Source organism: Ascaphus truei, chromosome 17, assembly GCF_040206685.1.
Source record: "Ascaphus truei isolate aAscTru1 chromosome 17, aAscTru1.hap1, whole genome shotgun sequence".
Taxonomy (NCBI): domain Eukaryota; kingdom Metazoa; phylum Chordata; class Amphibia; order Anura; family Ascaphidae; genus Ascaphus; species Ascaphus truei.
The window spans coordinates 27,407,278-27,427,859 of NC_134499.1; the positions used below are offsets into that span (position 1 = coordinate 27,407,278).

General features: G+C 50.4%; 1 protein-coding gene across 2 annotated transcripts in view; it reads left to right on the forward strand.

The window, feature by feature from the left end:
* CIMIP7 (ciliary microtubule inner protein 7) overlaps positions 1 to 20,582 on the forward strand; it is a 44,423-nt gene extending 23,841 nt beyond the window's left edge. For both annotated transcript variants that reach the window (XM_075574428.1, XM_075574427.1), the window contains exons 3-4: positions 12,177 to 12,254; positions 20,039 to 20,582. In XM_075574428.1, the coding sequence (XP_075430543.1) occupies positions 12,177 to 12,254; positions 20,039 to 20,512 (552 nt within the window). In that variant the 3' untranslated portion in view covers positions 20,513 to 20,582. The remainder of the gene's footprint in view (positions 1 to 12,176; positions 12,255 to 20,038) is intronic.

Below are 20,582 nucleotides of genomic sequence, written 5' to 3' on the forward strand. Positions count from 1 at the left end.
AGCATCCTCAAGATCACACTGGGCATTAGCACAGTAAGTGACACCGTTTGTGCATGTGTGGACGTTGATCATTGAACTATCCTGCCTGAAATATGCATTTTCCTTGCAATTATTATGCTTTCCCTTGCAGTTCTTCTCATTGTGGCAACCACTTGTGCGTGCTAATGTTTTGCCCCCCTCCAGTTCCCTGGGCCTGCAGCTCATGTGCTATAAATACTACATTGAACTCTCCACTGCGTAGAATAAAATTGGACGGAGAGATGACACACTAGGACTGCCAGACTCTGGTCTAGTAAAGAGAAACCCAAGTATTCCTTATAGAACTATGTTTGATGCAAGTTGTATTTTTTCCCTAGGCTATTATTAGACACACATGAACAATTATTATATTGTACTACCAGCGCTTTAAAGCTGCAGACCAAGCAATATCCTATATGTGTTTTTATTAATAAATCAGTTCTGTACTATAAGAAAATACTTGTAGCATTTTTTTAAATCAACTCTAAATGATATTTTTAATGTATTATAATGTAACAAGCATTTAATGTTTCTATAGCAACTATTTACAAAGTCACATCCCCTTCCTCTTCTGAACAGGCTCTGGCACACCCCTTTTTGAGCCCTACCCTCTCTCTAGCAGTGCATCAATTGTATCTAGTGACTGCCTGGTCACATGATCTTCCCCACAGAACTTTGCATCTTTGGTCCTCTTCTGCTGCCATTTAGTGAACCCCCAAACCGAATCTTCACCGATCGATCAAAGAAGAATGGATTGATCGGCAACTTAACTAATTACTTAGCATTGTGTGGATTGTATTGATGCATATACTGTATTAAAGGGGGAAAAAAGTAATTAAAAAAAAAAATACAGAAACGGCCGCTTGGACTGCTGCTTTAAAAACCACATAGAGTTTGTCTTTAAATGTAATACTATTTGTGATTTATTTTATTGTGATAATAATGAAGAGATTGAGGGGATGTTTTTTGCACGGAGCCCTCAACTTTGGCCACAGAATGTAGTGAGAAATAATATTTTTGACTGCTATCATTTATTTCCTTAGACCTGCATATAGTTCAAGGCTGATAACTTTTTTTTAGCAATTGTATATACAGTACTAATATTATATATAGATATAGATATATACATATATATATATATATATATATATATATATATATATACATATATATATATATATATATATATATTATGTGACAAACGCCCCTCTTTTGTAGTGCTGACGTCTGTCTGGGTTCTTCCCGACACAGTCTTCTAGGGTTATTTAATACAAAAACAGGATCATGCAAAGTATTAAGCTGCTTAACTCAGGCTTCTGCCTGCTTTATTTTCATCCAAGTAAGGTACTGCAGCTTTAACATGTGTAGGTTAGAGGTACTCAGATACTTTCATTCAGCAGTTCACTCATTTCATTGTTACAGTATTTCCCACACTGTTATTTCAAGTAAAAAGAAACCAAATTATATAAACAAAATCCTATCCCTTTCAGGGATCTAACTACACATAGAATCAGTCTCTCTAACAGCTGCTGGCCAACTAACCTGGTTCCCCAGCTTAAAACAATGCTCTCTCATTTAGGGTCACTTAGATACAGCACAGTCTTTTAGCAACAGCAGTAAACATTTGTTTGGTCTTATCTGTTCGTGGTGGGAACTCGGTCCCGTGTCCAGGCAAATCCTCTGGTACTGTGATACGTGGAGGGGCCGTCAACCCCGATACTGGATGCAGGGGAGCAGCGATACCCCCAGCCTCCAGGCTCCAAGGAGAGAGAGAGAAATGCAAAACCTCTCTGCTCTAAATACCTGTGCATGTCATTAGAAGAGCAGGTGAGGGAGAACTAGAGCCATTGTAATCTGTGGTCTGGATTTTCCATCCAGCTGCCTGAGTTAATGTGAAGCTGTGGACCGGATCATTTTTAGCTATTCCTGCACTTTCTGCTCTAAAATGGGGCAGAAAGCTGCCTAACATCTTTGGACTATGTCACAATATATATATATATATATATATATATATATATATATATATATATATATATATATATATATATATATATATATATATACTATTAAGGTTATGGTGGGTAAAAAAAAGTGACAAAAACCCTCCACAGTAAAGCATAAAGCAACTGTAAATATTACTGTATGTTCATTTGCATGTCTTAGACAGGTCTGCAACCCTGTCTTTCCCCATTGTCACCCAGCATACAGTGCTTCCACTGCAGCAAGGGATTCTGGGAAATGACATGCAAATGAGCACTCAGTGCCACCTTTTGTCTCAAGCTCGTATTACACAAGCCAATCCTCAAGCCAATGCATGCTGTTTTAAACACAGCTTTTAGACAGAGGCTGGGATGAGATGCAAAGCCATTAAACCCACTCACAGACATGTTTCAACCTTGATGGGTATCATCAGTGTGAGGTTGCTTGCTGCAGTGGAAGCACTGTATGCTGGGTGACAATGGGGAAAGACAGGGTTGCAGACCTGTCTAAGACATGCAAATGAACATACAGTAATATTTACAGTTGGTATATATATATAATATTCTGAATGTCTCTCTGCTATATCATCCTGGATGGCCCTCCGACGCCTTAAACTCAACATGGCTAAAACAGAGCTCCTCATACTTCCTCCCAAACCTGGCCCTACTACCTCCTTCCACATTACTGTTGGAACTACAATCATTCACCCAGTAGCCCAAGCACGCTGCCTAGGGGTCACGTTCGACTCCTCTCTCACATTCGCCCCTCACATTCAAAACATTTCTAAAACTTGTCGCTTTTTCCTCCGCAATATAACTAAGATACGCCCTTTCCTCTGTTGTTCGACTGCTAAAACTCTGACTCAGGCCCTCATTCTCTCCCGTCTTGATTACTGTAACCTCCTGCTGTCCGGCCTTCCTGCCTCTCACCTGTCTCCCCTACAATCTATCCTAAATGCTGCTGCCAGAATCACTCTACTCTTTCCTAGATCTGTCTCAGCATCTCCCCTCATGAAATCCCTCTCCTGGCTTCCGATCAAATCCCGCATCTCACACTCCATTCTTCTCCTCACTTTTAAAGCTTTACATTCTTCTGCCCCTCCTTACATCTCATCCCTAATTTCTCGGTATGCACCATCCAGACTCTTGCGTTCTTCTCAAGGATGTCTTCTTTCTACCCCCTTTGTATCTAAAGCCCTCTCCCGCCTTAAACCTTTTTCACTGACTGCCCCACACCTCTGGAATGCCCTTCCCCTCAGTACCCGACTAGCACCCTCTCTATCCACCTTTAAGACCCACCTTAAGACACACTTGCTTAAAGAAGCATATGAATAGCACTGTGGATATTCTAAACACGATACATAATGCTTGGCCCCCTGCAGACGCACTTACCAGAACTCCCTCCTACTGTCTCTGTACGTTCTCCCTACCTACCAATTAGACTGTAAGCTCCTCGGGGCAGGGACTCCTCTTCCGAAATGTTACTTTTATGTCTAAAGCACTTATTCCCATGATCTGTTATTTATATTATCTGTTATTTATTTGATTACCACGTGTATTACTACTGTGAAGCGCTATGTACACTAATGGCGCTATATAAATAAAGACATACAATACAATATAGATAGATAGATAGATAGATAGATAGATAGATAGATAGATAGATAGATAGATATACACACACTTGTGAAATAAATGTATAAAATAGTAGCGAAGGTGTTATTTAACTGTGTTATGTTTTTTTGTGGCCTCCACATATTTTTCTAAGGTGAACTATATCTTTTTAATAAACAAAACACACAAAAAGGGATATTATAGATCAGGGTTTCCCAAACTTTTTTCCGTGACCTGGTTATTTTTTAACTTCTTTTTCGTGACCCACTAAAAATGTTATCGCCTATACTGGCCTATAGGGCCTGCATAGACACACACACAGCCACTGATACACACACACACACACACACACACACACACACACACACACACACACACACACACACACACACACACACACACACACACACACACACAGCCACTGATACACACACAGACACACACACAGCTGCTGATACACATACACAGCCACTGATACACACACACACACACACACACAGCCACTGACACACGCAGCCACTGACACACACACTCATACAAACACAGAGCCACTGATACACACACACGCAGCCACTGACACACACCCAGCCACTGACACACACGCAGCCACACAGACACTGCTACACACACACACTGATACACACACACACTGATACACACACAGAGACACTGCTACACACACAGAGACACTGCTACACACACAGAAACACTGCTACACACACACACACACACACACACACACACACACACACACACACACACACACACACACACACACACACACACACAAACACTGATACACACACAGACACTGATACACACACAGACACACACACACACACACACTGATACAGATACACACAGATACACACACACACACACACACAGACACTGATACACACACACACACACACACTTGCTCTCCCCTATACGCACACAGACACAAACAGTGAATTACAGGCAACAACGGATGTGAGTGACTGGATTGGGGGCCAGGGACACTTGGGTGGGAGAGGGGGGGGGGCAGGGACACTTGGGTGGGAGGGAGGGGGCCAGGGACACTTGGGTGGGTGGGAGGGGGCCAGGGACACTTGGGTGGGTGGAAGGGAGCCAGGGACACTTGGGTGGGTGGGAGGGGGCCAGGGACACTTGGGTTGGCCAGGGACACTTAGGAGGGCCAGGGACACTTTTAGGGGGCCAGGGACACTTGGGTGGGTGGGAGGGGGCCAGGGACACTTGGGTGGGTGGGAGGGAGGGGGCCAGGGACACATTGGTGGCCAGGGACACACTTAGGAAGGGGGCCAGGGACACTTGGGTGGGTGGGTGGGAGGGAGGGGGCCAGGGACACTTGGGTGGGTGGGAGAGAGGGGGCCAGGGACACTTGGGTGGGTGGGAGGGAGGGGGCCAGGGACACTTTGGGGGCCAGGGACACTTGGGTGGGTGGGAGGGGGCCAGGGACACTTGGGTGGGTGGGTGGGAGGGGGCCAGGGACACTTGGGTGGGTGGGTGGGTGGGAGGGGGCCAGGGACACTTGGGTGGGTGGGAGGGAGGGGGCCAGGGACACTTGGGTGGGAGGGAGGGAGGGGGCCAGGGACACTTGGGTGGGTGGGAGGGAGGGGGCCAGGGACACTTGGGTGGGAGGGAGGGAGGGGGCCAAGGACACTTGGGTGGGTGGGAGGGAGGGGGCCAGGGACACTTGGGTGGGTGGGAGGGAGGGGGCCAGGGACACTTGGGTGGGTGGGAGGGGGCCAGGGACACTTGGGTGGGTGGGAGGGAGGGGGCCTGGGACACTTTAGGGAGGGGGCCAGGTACACTTTGGGGGCCAGGGACACTTTAGGGAGGGGGCCAGGGATACTTGGGTGGGTGGGAGGGAGGGGGCCAAGGACACTTGGGTGGGTGGGAGGGAGGGGGCCAGTGACACTTGGGTGGGTGGGAGGGGGCCAGGGACGCTTGGGTGGGTGGGAGGGGGCCAAGGACACTTGGGTGGGTGGGAGGGAGGGGGCCAGGGACACTTGGGTGGGTGGGAGGGAGGGGGCCAGGGACACTTTGGGGGCCAGGGACACTTGGGTGGGTGGGAGGGAGGGGGCCAGGGACACTTGGGTGGGTGGGAGTTAGGGGGCCAAGGACACTTGGGTGGGTGGGAGGGAGGGGCCCAGGGACACTTGGGTGGGTTGGAGGGAGGGGGCCAGGGACACTTGGGTGGGTGGGAGGGAGGGGGCCTGGGACACTTGGGTGGGTGGGTGGGAGGGAGGGGGCCAGGGACACTTTGGGGGCCAGGAACACTTGGGTGGGTGGGAGGGGGCCAGGGACACTTGGGTGGGTGGGAGGGGGCCAGGGACACTTGGGTGGGTGGGTGGGAGGGGGCCATGGACACTTGGGTGGGTGGGTGGGAGGGGGCCAGGGACACTTGGGTAAGTGGGTGGGAGGGGGCCAGGGACACTTGGGTGGGTGGAGGGAGGGGGCCAGGACACTTGGGTGGGTGGGTGGGTGGGAGGGAGGGGGCCAGGGACACTTGGGTGGGTGGGAGGGAGGGGACCAGGGACACTTGGGTGGGTGGGAGGGAGGGGGCCAGGGACACTTGGGTGGGTGGGAGGGGGCCAGGGACACTTGGGTGGGTGGGAGGGAGGGGGCCTGGGACACTTGGGTGGGTGGGTGGGAGGGAGGGGGCCAGGGACACTTTGGGGGCCAGGGACACTTGGGTGGGTGGGTGGGAGGGGGCCAGGGATACTTGGGTGGGTGGGAGGGAGGGGGCCAAGGACACTTGGGTGGGTGGGTGGGAGGGAGGGGGCCAGGGACACTTGGGTGGGTGGGAGGGAGGGGGCCAGGGACACTTGGGTGGGTGGGAGGGAGGGGGCCAGGGACACTTGGGTGGGTGGGAGGGAGGGGGCCAAGGACACTTGGGTGGGTGGGAGGGACGGGGCCAGGGACACTTAGGGGGCCAGGGACACTTTGGGGGCCAGGGACACTTGGGTGGGTGGGAGGGAGGGGGCCAGGGACACTTGGGTGGGTGGGAGGGAGGGGGCCAAGGACACTTGGGTGGGAGGGAGGGGGCCAGGGACACTTGGGTGGGTGGGAGGGAGGGGCCCACGGACACTTGGGTGGGTTGGAGGGAGGGGGCCAGCGACACTTGGGTGGGTGGGAGGGAGGGGGCCTGGGACACTTGGGTGGGTGGGTGGGAGCGAGGGGGCCAGGGACATTTTGGGGGCCAGGGACACTTGGGTGGGTGGGAGGGGGCCAGGGACACATGGGTGGGTGGGTGGGGGCCAGGGACACTAGGGGGCCAGGGACACTTGGGTGGGTGGGTGGGAGGGGGCCAGGGACACTTGGGTAAGTGGGTGGGAGGGGGGCAGGGACACTTGGGTGGGTGGGAGGGAGGGGGCCAGGGACACTTGGGTGGGTGGGAGGGAGGGGGCCAGGGACACTTGGGTGGGTGGGAGGGAGGGGGCCACTGACACTTGGGTGGGTGGGAGGGGGCCAGGGACACTTGGGTGGGTGGGAGGGGGGGGCAGGGACACTTGGGTGGGTGGGAGGAGGGGGCCAGGGACACTTGGGTGGGAGGCAGTGACTGGGTGGGATGACTTACCTTGCCGTCGGATGCTTTCCCCTGCTGCCCGGGACGGGAGGTGGGATTGAACACATGCTGGTACAGTAGAACACACACCGGTACAGTAGAACACACCCCGGTACAGTAGAACACACACTGGTACAGTACAACACACACCGGTTCTACCACGCTGGTACAGTAGAACACATACTGGTACAGTAGAACACACACCGGTACAGTAGAACACACACCGGTTCTACCACGCTGGTACAGTAGAACACATACTGGTACAGTAGAACACACCCCGGTACAGAAGAACACACACCAGTACAGTAGAACACACCCCGGTACAGTAGAACACACACCGGTACAGTAGAACACACACCGGTACAGTAGAACACACACCGGTACAGTACAACACACACCGGTACAGTACAACACACACCGGTACAGTACAACACACACCGGTACTGTAGAACACATACTGGTACAGTAGAACACACCCCGGTACAGTAGAACACACCCCGGTACAGTAGAACACATACCGGTACAGTACAACACATATTGGTACAGTAGAACACACACCGGTACAGTAGAACACACACCGGTACAGTAGAACACATACTGGTACAGTAGAACACACACCGGTACAGTAGAACACATATTGGTACAGTAGAACACACACCGGTACAGTAGAACACACACCGGTATAGTAGAACACACACCGGTATAGTAGAACACACACCGGTACAGTAGAACACACACCGATACAGTAGAACACACCCCGGTACAGTAGAACACACACCGGTACAGTAGAACACATACTGGTACAGTAGAACACATCCCGGTACAGTAGAATACACCCCGGTACAGTAGAACACATACCGGTACAGTAGAACACACACCGGTACAGTAGAACACACCCCGGTACAGTAGAACACACCCCGGTACAGTAGAACACACACCGGTACAGTAGAACACACACCGATACAGTAGAACACACACCGGTACAGTAGAACACACACCGGTACAGTAGAACACATACCGGTACAGTAGAACACACTGCTACAGTAGAACACATACTGGTACAGTAGAACACATACTGGTACAGTAGAACACATACTGGTACAGTAGAACACATACTGGTACAGTAGAACACATACCGGTACAGTAGAACACACACCGGTACAGTAGAACACACACCGGTATAGTAGAACACATACTGGTACAGTAGAACACACACCGGTATAGTAGAACACACACCGGTATAGTAGAACACACACCGGTACAGTAGAACACACACCGGTACAGTAGAACACAGACTGGTACAGTAGAACACACACCGGTATAGTAGAACACACACCGGTACAGTAGAACACATACTGGTACAGTAGAACACATCCCGGTACAGTAGAATACACCCCGGTACAGTAGAACACATACCGGTACAGTAGAACACACTGGTACAGTAGAACACATACCGGTACAGTAGAACACATACTGGTACAGTAGAACACACACCGGTACAGTAGAACACACACCGGTATAGTAGAACACATACTGGTACAGTAGAACACACACCGGTATAGTAGAACACACACCGGTATAGTAGAACACACACCGGTACAGTAGAACACATACTGGTACAGTAGAACACACCCCGGTACAGTAGAACACAGACTGGTACAGTAGAACACACACCGGTATAGTAGAACACACACCGGTATAGTAGAACACACACCGGTACAGTAGAACACACACTGGTACAGTAGAACACACACCGGTACAGTACAACACACACCGGTACAGTACAACACACACCGGTACAGTACAACACACACTGGTACAGTAGAACACACCCCGGTACTGTAGAACACATACTGGTACAGTAGAACACATACTGGTACAGTAGAACACACCCGGTACAGTAGAACACACACCGGTACAGTAGAACACACACCGGTACAGTAGAACACACACCGGTACAGTAGAACACACACTGGTACAGTAGAACACACACCGGTACAGTAGAACACACACCGGTACAGTAGAACACACCCCGGTACAGTAGAACACACACCGGTACAGTAGAACACACACCGGTACAGTAGAACACACACCGGTACAGTAGAACACACACCGGTACAGTAGAACACACACTGGTACAGTAGAACACACACCGGTACAGTAGAACACACACCGGTACAGTAGAACACATACTGGTACAGTAGAACACACCCCGGTACAGTAGAACACACACCGGTACAGTAGAACACACACCGGTACAGTAGAACACATACCGGTACAGTAGAACACATACTGGTACAGTAGAACACACACCGGTACAGTAGAACACACACCGGTACAGTAGAACACACACCGGTACAGTAGAACACACACCGGTACAGTAGAACACACACCGGTACAGTAGAACACACACCGGTACAGTAGAACACACACCGGTACAGTAGAACACACACTGGTACAGTAGAACACACACCGGTACAGTAGAACACACACCGGTACAGTAGAACACATACCGGTACAGTAGAACACATACCGGTACAGTAGAACACACACCGGTACAGTAGAACACACACCGGTATAGTAGAACACACACCGGTATAGTAGAACACACACCGGTACAGTAGAACACACACCGGTATAGTAGAACACACACCGGTACAGTAGAACACACACCGGTACAGTAGAACACACACCGGTACAGTAGAACACACACTGGTACAGTAGAACACACACCGGTACAGTAGAACACACACCGGTACAGTAGAACACAGACTGGTACAGTAGAACACACACCGGTACAGTAGAACACATACTGGTACAGTAGAACACACACCGGTATAGTAGAACACACACCGGTATAGTAGAACACACACCGGTACAGTAGAACACATACTGGTACAGTAGAACACACACTGGTACAGTAGAACACATACTGGTACAGTAGAACACACCCAGGTACAGTAGAACACACCCCGGTACAGTAGAACACATACCGGTACAGTAGAACACATACCGGTACAGTAGATAGCCTAAGGATTTGATATCCAGTGGTGAGTCCGTGGTTCACCTATGCGTGAACAATCTATCGTCAAGTTCCCACCGACCTTAGCTAAATCCCATATGCTGGAGCAAAGAAGAGCTATTAGAAGTTTGCCCGATGCCCCTGAGAACTAAAGACTTATTTTACAGCCCATTGAGTTGAGGCTGTGTAATGGAATAGCAATGCTTAGCAAATATGTGTTAACTCTTTGTTATGTATTCCATTAGTGCAACAGGAATTTTATTTGTGTTGTTTCTGAGTTTCATGTGGTTTCAGTTTTTTTCTCAGCTTTGCAGTGCTCGGAGCAGAGCTCCATTGTTGTAAGATAACATAGAAAGTCTGGTGACATGTATGTATATATCATGTGTAATCCTCTATGTCTGCTGTCAGCACAGGACATGGCCCCTTTAAGAATTACATTCCACTGTACTATACTAACTGTAAACAATGACACTCAGGTTCAATCATGGAACCTGGTTCAATTTCTGGCGTCAGGCTTTCAGCTCCTTGTGACCTTGGACAAGTCACTTTATCTCCCTGTGCCTCAGGCACCAAAAACATAGATTATAAACTCATCTGGGCAGGGACTGTGTGCTGTACTGTAATTGTGAAGCACTTTCAGTCCTACAGTATTTGGAGAAAAGTGCTATATATGGAATAAAGTTATTATTATTGTTATTTCTGCTGCCATTTTGGAACGGACTGCAACCTTCAGTAATATTGAGTATGGTCCATCACCTGAACTACTGTAAGCTGTCATTATTACCGCCTCCTGACGAAATTCTGTCTGCTATAATAGCTGATAAAGAAAAAGAAAGTGTTACCTGCATTAGGCTTTTGGCTGAAGCTACTCTGCAGTTTCCAGGTGATAAAAAGCACGCACTGCAAATCACTGCTGAGGCCTCTTTGGGATAAACATGTCCATATACTTCACTTCTACCTTCCTAGTTTTAGACTTTTTATTCCCAAAGCAACAGATTAAATTGCTCCAGAAATGAATCACATGTATTATCCCACTGAGCAAGTGGCTCTTAGAAATCATTTCACCCTGATTGCATGGAAATAGCGGAAGATAGATGTACAGTGTAACAATAAAAATACTGCTTAGGTAAGGCCTAAAGAGTGGTGTTGCTGGCTGGTAATGGCTCAGAACATTCAGGTAAACAAGTTCGGAAACTAGTCATACCACAAACAAAATCAATGTTGAAACATGGCAAAGGTAGGGGTCCTCAAGCTCCACCAACAGGTCAGGTTTTCAGGATATCCATGCTTCAGCATAGATGGCTTAATCAGTGGCTCAATCATTCCACCTGTGCTGAAGCAGGGATATCGTGAAAACCTGGCCTGTTGGTTGACCTTGAGGACTGAAGAGTTGGCCACCCCTGCGCTAAAGCTAACTCCCCTTTTAATTAATGAATAAAGCCTGGCTGGTAAAAGCAATAATGCCCTATAACATTACCAAATCGCCACAGATCATTGTGGATGTAAAAGCGTTGAAGACAATGATTAATGTAAATTGTGTAATTAATGCTTTGGTGGCAAGATTATTAACGTCGTTAGGGTATGCATATTATAAGCAACTCAATTAACATCCATTTCATAACGTAATACCAAAACGTGAGACTCAATACTTAGCTCCCCGTCCTCAAGGGTATAATGCAGGGGGTTCACAACTCCAGACCTCAACATCACCAACAGGTCAGGTTTTCAGGATATCCCTGCTTCAGCAACGGTGGCTCAGTCGGTGGCTCTGTGGACTGAGCCACCGTTGCTGAAGCAGGGATATCCTGAAAACCTGACCTGTTGGGGGTGTCGAGGACTGGAATTGAGAACCCCTGGTATATTGTATTGTACGTCTTTATTTATATAGCGCCAAAAGTGTACTCAGCGCTTCACAAAGAATACAACAATGTGGCAAAGCCCATTTTTTATGTGATGTCTTTTTTTATTTCAGGAATATCGAGGGAATCATATATTTTCCCAACATGATAATCGACAAATATTTCCAAGCTCTGTCCTTAATTTTGGAAATGTAAGTAATTATGATATGCATGTAAGGATGGCCATTCTGGGGGCCTTGGCTTAATTAATACATTTCTTTTGTGATACCTCTGGGATTTAAGGTGATTGAAGTTCTTTCTCTGCAGAAGCACCAATAATATATTGCATTTGATCTGTCCCTACCGTCTCTCGTTGTTATTTTGGTCCATTGTTCCTTGATTCCTTTCACAAAAGGGTGGATGTAGTTTAATAAAACAGTTTAAAAATAGACAGGCTTTGGTTTTTAGTGATTCATTGTGGCACCTCTTGCGTGAATAATTAATGTAGCCATTCAGTGTGGTTTAAGATGGCAGTCTTACATTTGCGATAATATTGAACATATTTTAAATGATAAACAACAATTATGGTACAGAAGTTGTTACTTAGCTGAGTGATTTCACGTTATTCCAACTAAAATACAGTATATGTTGCTCTGGGGGACTTTTAGACTAACTAAGGCCTTGAGCACACACAGCGCTACGCTTCCGTGCGCGCGCTTCCGTGCACGCACGTGTTCGGCACTGACCCCTGGCGGCCGATGGTAGTGTTCATTGTTGAAACTTCCGTTGGCTGCGCAGCGCGGCGGCGTCGCTGCTGCTGTAGCTGGAGTCTTTCAAAGCTGTGATTCCCGGCTGCAGCAGCGCGGCGTCAGTTTCAGCAGCCAATCAATGCATTGGCTGAAAGTGAACAGACTCGGCAGCTCCCTGCACACACATACACACACACACACACATACATACACACACACATACATACATACACACACACATACATACATACACACACACACACACACACACATACATACATACACACACACACACACACACACACACACACATACACACACATACATACACACACACACATACATACATACACACACACACATACATACATACACACACACACATACATACATACACACACACATACATACATACATACACACACACACACACACACACACACACACACACACAATTATGCTTTAGTTTTATGTTTTACACCGCTCCCCCCGCTCTCAATTCCCCGCTCCCCCCGCTCATAGCTCCCCCTGCTCTCAATTCCCCGCTCCCCCCGCTCATAGCTCCCCCCGCTCTCAATTCCCCGCTCCCCCCGCTCATAGCTCCCCCCGCTCTCAATTCCCCGCTCAGAGCTCCCTGCTCTCAGGGTAGGAGGCTGAGCGCGTCACGTGGGGGCGGGCTGTGTCGGCTCATTCCGTCTGCTGGGGATGCTCACACATCGGCCAGCAGACGGAGGCGCACGCGCCTGCGCTGTGTGTGCTCCTGGCCTTAGGCTTGTTCCTGGCAATTAGAATGTAATGGTCAGCCTACAATTAGCGGGGATGTGTTTTTCCACTAACCATATCAGCAGTCTAGTGCCGGAAGAGCCTGTAAACAAATACAGAATAAAGACTGTTCCTTGAGCAGCCTTATTAGGTTTGTGTGTTTGAATACTAAATCGGGCAGTTTAATTCAGTTAAAGTAAAACTGTAGAAGCGATTGTAAAGTGTGGATACTGTACATCTTTTCATATATGTGTAACGGGTATTCCACCCCACCCAATCGCATATATAGTGTGGGTGAGTAGAACATGCAGTGTTACCGGTGTGGTGCATTACCTGTTGGCTCGCAGGAGGGCTGAGCTTCCGCCACGGGGAACCTGGGGCAATTATACTAGGGGTAACCACTTACTCAATAGGTGCAGCGCCTCCACCTGCGATGGCTCCCACCAGAGGAGGAAGTGAATCCTCGCAGGACAAACACAATGATCACATACACAATGGGGTATAATAACTAAGGACTTTACTAACATGTAATACGACACCTCACATTCATAACATAACCTGTGTCCCTATCAGGAGGAGACACTAACCATGACGTCTCGCAGGACGATTCCCCAACACTAGGTGATCTCACCCAGTGTCCAAAGAACCCCACCCAATGTCCCGCACTCTTGCAGAGAATCAATGGGTGACTGCGCAGTCACTATTAAGCTAAGGGCCCGGTGGTGCACTTAGAACTGTAGATACCTGCCGAGCACTCCAGTGCTCGGATCAGCAACGCTTCACAAAGGGTCAGACGCGTGATGAATCCGTCTGATCCTATCCTGGCGATATTCTCTGTGACCCCAACGTGGGTCCGAACTCCTTCACTGGAACCGCAGCATCCGCTGAGTCCCTCACTAACGATACAGCAACGTGACACACCCTGCACTACAGGCCGTCCCTATAGCACAGCATCCTTAAGTGGCTTAAGGGTCACTCTCCTAGGGCCTTCGGGGTTGCCTATCCTATATAGGTAGGTCTTGTACCCACCCTACTCATAATACGGGCCCTGGGCCATGGATCCCCGGACTGGTTACCGCTATGAACCCCCCCCAGTTGCCTCGTACTACGCGCAACGCCGCCCTGGGCTATGGCTCCCCGGATTGGTTACCGCTATGAAACCCCCCCAGTGGCCTCGCCACTCGCGACACGGACCCTGGGCTATGGCTCCCCGGACTGGTTACCGCTATGAAACCCCCCAGCTGTCTCGTGCCTCTAAATTACAACAGGACCCTGGGCTATGGCTCCCCGGACTGGTTACCGCTATGAAACCCCCCAGCTGTCCCTATCTTCCCTTCTGTTCCCCAGTGGCCAACTAAGGTAAGTGACAGGTTCCCTATCCTGAGGGCTGTCCCTGGCAACACTCACACTACTGGGGGACTCAGGGCTATATTGGGCCAAGGGGGTGCTGGCCTAGTACAGGGAGTCCCTCGCTCCTGTACCCTACCTCCTTCCCTTGACTGCTCCTTCCTCTGACTGACAACGTAGCTGCAAGCCCGCCAAATGTATCCACTTGCTCTCCTGGCAGTCCTGCAGCCCTATTGGCTCCTATGAGGCACCTGGTGCCTCCCTCGCTATGCCTCCTGGGAATTGTAGTCCCAAGGCCCTTACTGTAACATTGGGGCCGCGTGCGCGCCTTCCCTGTGCTTACACTAACCCCTAATGGCCGCCGCAATCTCTCCCTACCTCTCGCGCTATCTTCTGCGCATGCGCGACTATCTCGGGCCGCCGGGGACTCTCTGCGCATGCGCGAACCGGCGCAACATGGCGGCGCCCTGTGCAAGAGCCGCCGGAGATCTCCTGCACTCCGGGGAGCTCCCTCCTCGGCCCCCACCCTCCTGAATGGCCGTCGGGTCTGCCGCTTGCCGCTGGCAGTACCCGACAGCGTCCGTGACCACGGAGGTGCCCGGGGGGGTCGCAGGGGGAAAAAGATGACCTGGCTACACTCTCCCCCTGGTGAAAAACCCAACGCCCTCGCTTGGGGAACGACATAACATGGTACAATTTTACACACTGAAAAATGGCATGGCATACCCCGTACACTTAACAGATCGACTGCAACATCCTCAAAACATGGCACATTTTCACACAATGCAAAATTACATGGCATATCACACCCACTATTACCCGAGGCCAGCTGAGTATCAGCTGCTTGCTGAGACCATTTGTGGGGTGCCCCTAACTGATCAGATGGGGGTACCTCACTTTTGCGTCCGTGAGCCTCCCCGGGGTGAATCTCTCGGAAAGCACACTCTGGCGTAACAGTCACTGCTTCAGTGCTACTTCCTCCCCCTGGTGGAAGGAATAGCGCAGTGTCCTTCACACCAACCTTTACTTGATCATCCATGGCCTGGAAGCAGCAGGCCAGGCGGCCAGGACCTTTCCCTCGGTCCACTACGTGACGAATGGGCCGCTTCTTCTTGGGCGCAAAGGAGGCAACTTCTACCAGCTCCTTTGCCACATAGTCCTCGTCCCTACATACGTGCTCAGCTTCCACTGAGAAGCGAGAACTGGACACTGTCTCTTTACTCAAAGTCTCTGCTTCACCTGGCAGGGGGTAAAGAGTAGACACCTTACCCCAGTGGTGATTCTCGGTGGCCAACAGGTCCTCGGGGACGCTGTCAGTTCCCACCTCGGCTGTCTCGGGACCTGCCTCCTGTACTTCTGGGGCAGTCCACTTGCTGTCCTTAAACTCGGGAGCGTTGGATCCCAGTCCTGGGACCATTTGGGTTAGAGCGCACGGGCTCTCACTCAGATCAGGAACCGTAACTCTGGCCTGTTGCACGGCCACCTCCATCGGAGCCTGTGGGGAGCAAGGGGGTTCCTTACCACTCTGCTGGCTTGCGATGGGTTTCTCTTCTTCTGGAACGATAGGCAGTGGGTACTGGTCCACTCGCACTGCAGGACAGCTATCTTCTAGGGGGGACACCTCCGCCAGGACGCGATGTCGAGTGGAACCCTTCGCCCAGGTGTCCAGACTTAAGAAGCTATCGTGCTCCGCGGTCACCTGGAGGCTCACACCCAACACCCCTGGGGCAGTCAACTCACCCCTGTCGTCGTCAACAGGTACTGATCCCAAGCCTGGGACCGATGGTACCTCTGTAGGCCGGACTGGCCGTGGTAGGGCACACGGGCCCACAGCAGGCTCTGTATGCTGTGATTCCTCTGTCTCCTCTGCTGGTTCGGCATGCTGGGGAACAATAGACTTCAATAACCGCACACCGCAACACTCACAGTAGGACCACCATGTCAATGTCTCTCTAGAACAGTTACAAGTGGGGCTAAAACACTGTATGCCCATTTCTCCTTCCACCTCGATGGTCCTGTAGTCGAGGGATAACCGAGACACTTTGGCTCCCTGAGCGTGGGCTTCTTGCAGGCAGGAGCATATGAAGAGAAGAGAATCTACTCCGGGCGCACGCCAGGCCACATACATATTGGGGTGTATGTCCTGACAGTCTATCTCGGTTTCCTGCTCAGAAAGAAAATATTCCATGTCCACGACAATGCCTTCCTCCTCCTCTTCCTCCTGGTGAATAGAAGGGTCTAATGGCTGTTCACTGTGCTCACTCCCCCTGGTGGAATTTAAAGGAGGGGTGTGCTCTATCACTGAGTGGCTCACATTACGGGGGCGGGGCTCTGGTTTTCCCGCCAGTCCCGGATGGTTTTCTGTAACCTTTTTCTGAGCAGCCTGGCAGTCAGAAGCACGTGTGTCATCTTGAGTTGGCGGGAGCCGCCATTTTAGGTGGGACTCACTGTTAGCATTCCCTGCTGCAGGAGCCTCCATTTTAACTACAGTCCTGTCAACTACACTGCAGCTTTTTGCATAGATCATGAGACAGTCCCCTGGTGAAGACTCGGGGAGTGTTAATACATGGGGAACAGTCTCTAGGCATATGTCATGCGTGGTGAACAGGAGATAGGTAATCCCCCGGCCGTCAGTATCCAGCCTTAAGTCTGTCACCCGGGCAGTGGCCAATTCCGGGCAAGTTCTTACTTGGGCGCGCATAGTGGACAATTGCGTATCATGGGATACTCCGGCCACTACAAACACGCGCCTTGGGGATAATTGCCGCGCTAAGGCCCAGTCATCGACGTCTTGCGGTGACGGCACCGCCATGATGAAAAATATGAATGGGACAATTTGAAAAATTGCAAACAGGGCACCCCAGGTCTATCTCAGCAGCGCCTCCAAATGTAACGGGTATTCCACCCCACCCAATCGCATATATAGTGTGGGTGAGTAGAACATGCAGTGTTACCGGTGTGGTGCATTACCTGTTGGCTCGCAGGAGGGCTGAGCTTCCGCCACGGGGAACCTGGGGCAATTATACTAGGGGTAACCACTTACTCAATAGGTGCAGCGCCTCCACCTGCGATGGCTCCCACCAGAGGAGGAAGTGAATCCTCGCAGGACAAACACAATGATCACATACACAATGGGGTATAATAACTAAGGACTTTACTAACATGTAATACGACACCTCACATTCATAACATAACCTGTGTCCCTATCAGGAGGAGACACTAACCATGACGTCTCGCAGGACGATTCCCCAACACTAGGTGATCTCACCCAGTGTCCAAAGAACCCCACCCAATGTCCCGCACTCTTGCAGAGAATCAATGGGTGACTGCGCAGTCACTATTAAGCTAAGGGCCCGGTGGTGCACTTAGAACTGTAGATACCTGCCGAGCACTCCAGTGCTCGGATCAGCAACGCTTCACAAAGGGTCAGACGCGTGATGAATCCGTCTGATCCTATCCTGGCGATATTCTCTGTGACCCCAACGTGGGTCCGAACTCCTTCACTGGAACCGCAGCATCCGCTGAGTCCCTCACTAACGATACAGCAACGTGACACACCCTGCACTACAGGCCGTCCCTATAGCACAGCATCCTTAAGTGGCTTAAGGGTCACTCTCCTAGGGCCTTCGGGGTTGCCTATCCTATATAGGTAGGTCTTGTACCCACCCTACTCATAATACGGGCCCTGGGCCATGGATCCCCGGACTGGTTACCGCTATGAACCCCCCCCAGTTGCCTCGTACTACGCGCAACGCCGCCCTGGGCTATGGCTCCCCGGATTGGTTACCGCTATGAAACCCCCCCAGTGGCCTCGCCACTCGCGACACGGACCCTGGGCTATGGCTCCCCGGACTGGTTACCGCTATGAAACCCCCCAGCTGTCTCGTGCCTCTAAATTACAACAGGACCCTGGGCTATGGCTCCCCGGACTGGTTACCGCTATGAAACCCCCCAGCTGTCCCTATCTTCCCTTCTGTTCCCCAGTGGCCAACTAAGGTAAGTGACAGGTTCCCTATCCTGAGGGCTGTCCCTGGCAACACTCACACTACTGGGGGACTCAGGGCTATATTGGGCCAAGGGGGTGCTGGCCTAGTACAGGGAGTCCCTCGCTCCTGTACCCTACCTCCTTCCCTTGACTGCTCCTTCCTCTGACTGACAACGTAGCTGCAAGCCCGCCAAATGTATCCACTTGCTCTCCTGGCAGTCCTGCAGCCCTATTGGCTCCTATGAGGCACCTGGTGCCTCCCTCGCTATGCCTCCTGGGAATTGTAGTCCCAAGGCCCTTACTGTAACATTGGGGCCGCGTGCGCGCCTTCCCTGTGCTTACACTAACCCCTAATGGCCGCCGCAATCTCTCCCTACCTCTCGCGCTATCTTCTGCGCATGCGCGACTATCTCGGGCCGCCGGGGACTCTCTGCGCATGCGCGAACCGGCGCAACATGGCGGCGCCCTGTGCAAGAGCCGCCGGAGATCTCCTGCACTCCGGCGAGCTCCCTCCTCGGCCCCCACCCTCCTGAATGGCCGTCGGGTCTGCCGCTTGCCGCTGGCAGTACCCGACAGCGTCCGTGACCACGGAGGTGCCCGGGGGGGTCGCAGGGGGAAAAAGATGACCTGGCTACATATGGAATAATAATAATAATAAATTAAACACAGACTTGCATGGTGAATTCTTCAAATACATATTGCTGTGAAATTTCACTTAGTGGACTACATTTAGATCCATACTGCAGTAAAGTGCCCAATTATCTTTGAATGCATATAATCTTAGTACAAGAAATGTGTAATGCATTATTTTGTTACTTGCTATGCACTGCACATAGAAGCCATTATTTCTGTACGCTTTTATAAAGCAAAGATTAAGGGTGAGCAGAATAAGTTTGAAAAAAATAAAACCCATACGCATATAACGATGAGTTCTTAGCAATGCTGTACAAGGTATATGAATTAGGCATGAAAATAATTAGGGCTGTGAGGCTTATGAAGACTGCCACCATGGAAATTACATATGAGAGGAGATAATTACTATAATGATTATATTCTAGTTCAGAAAAGAAAGTATTTTCCCTCATGGGTGGTTAATTTACTGTAAATACAAAGTAACAAAGGAAGTATTGAAAATGTATTTGCTCTTCATTAGGGACAGGGTAAGCGAAAACCTCTAAAAACTGGAGTGTCATATAACTTTACCCACTGGGCCCCTGTGGAAGAGGAACTAAAGAGACACATGCCACATATCAGCACCTATCAGTCCGATTTCTGGGGGAAGGAGGAAATAATGCCGATGAACTTTCCTCAGCTCTTAGTTTCCAGGGTTCGTCAGCTGACATCTGCCTCATGTTCTGGACGCACGACCTGTAGGCACATGTTGAGGAGCGAGCAGCCTAAGCAGAGCTTCAGCAAAGATAAAGTTAATAACCAAGACCCTCAAGAGACGACCGTCAAGGATATCTCTCATCTCTTGAACAACGCAGGACCTGGGGCAGCAAAGACTGGGTTTCAGAGAGCTTGGTCAGCACCGTACCAACGAATGACAGTGTCGGACTGCCTCATTTGGCCTACTCCGGAGGTCATCAAACAGGAGAGCTTCCAGCAGCCCATACAGACAAGTTAATGGGAAATGGTTTCAGCTGATTTTATTAAATCTGCGTGCTAGAAAATTGTGCATATGTAAGAGTGTGATG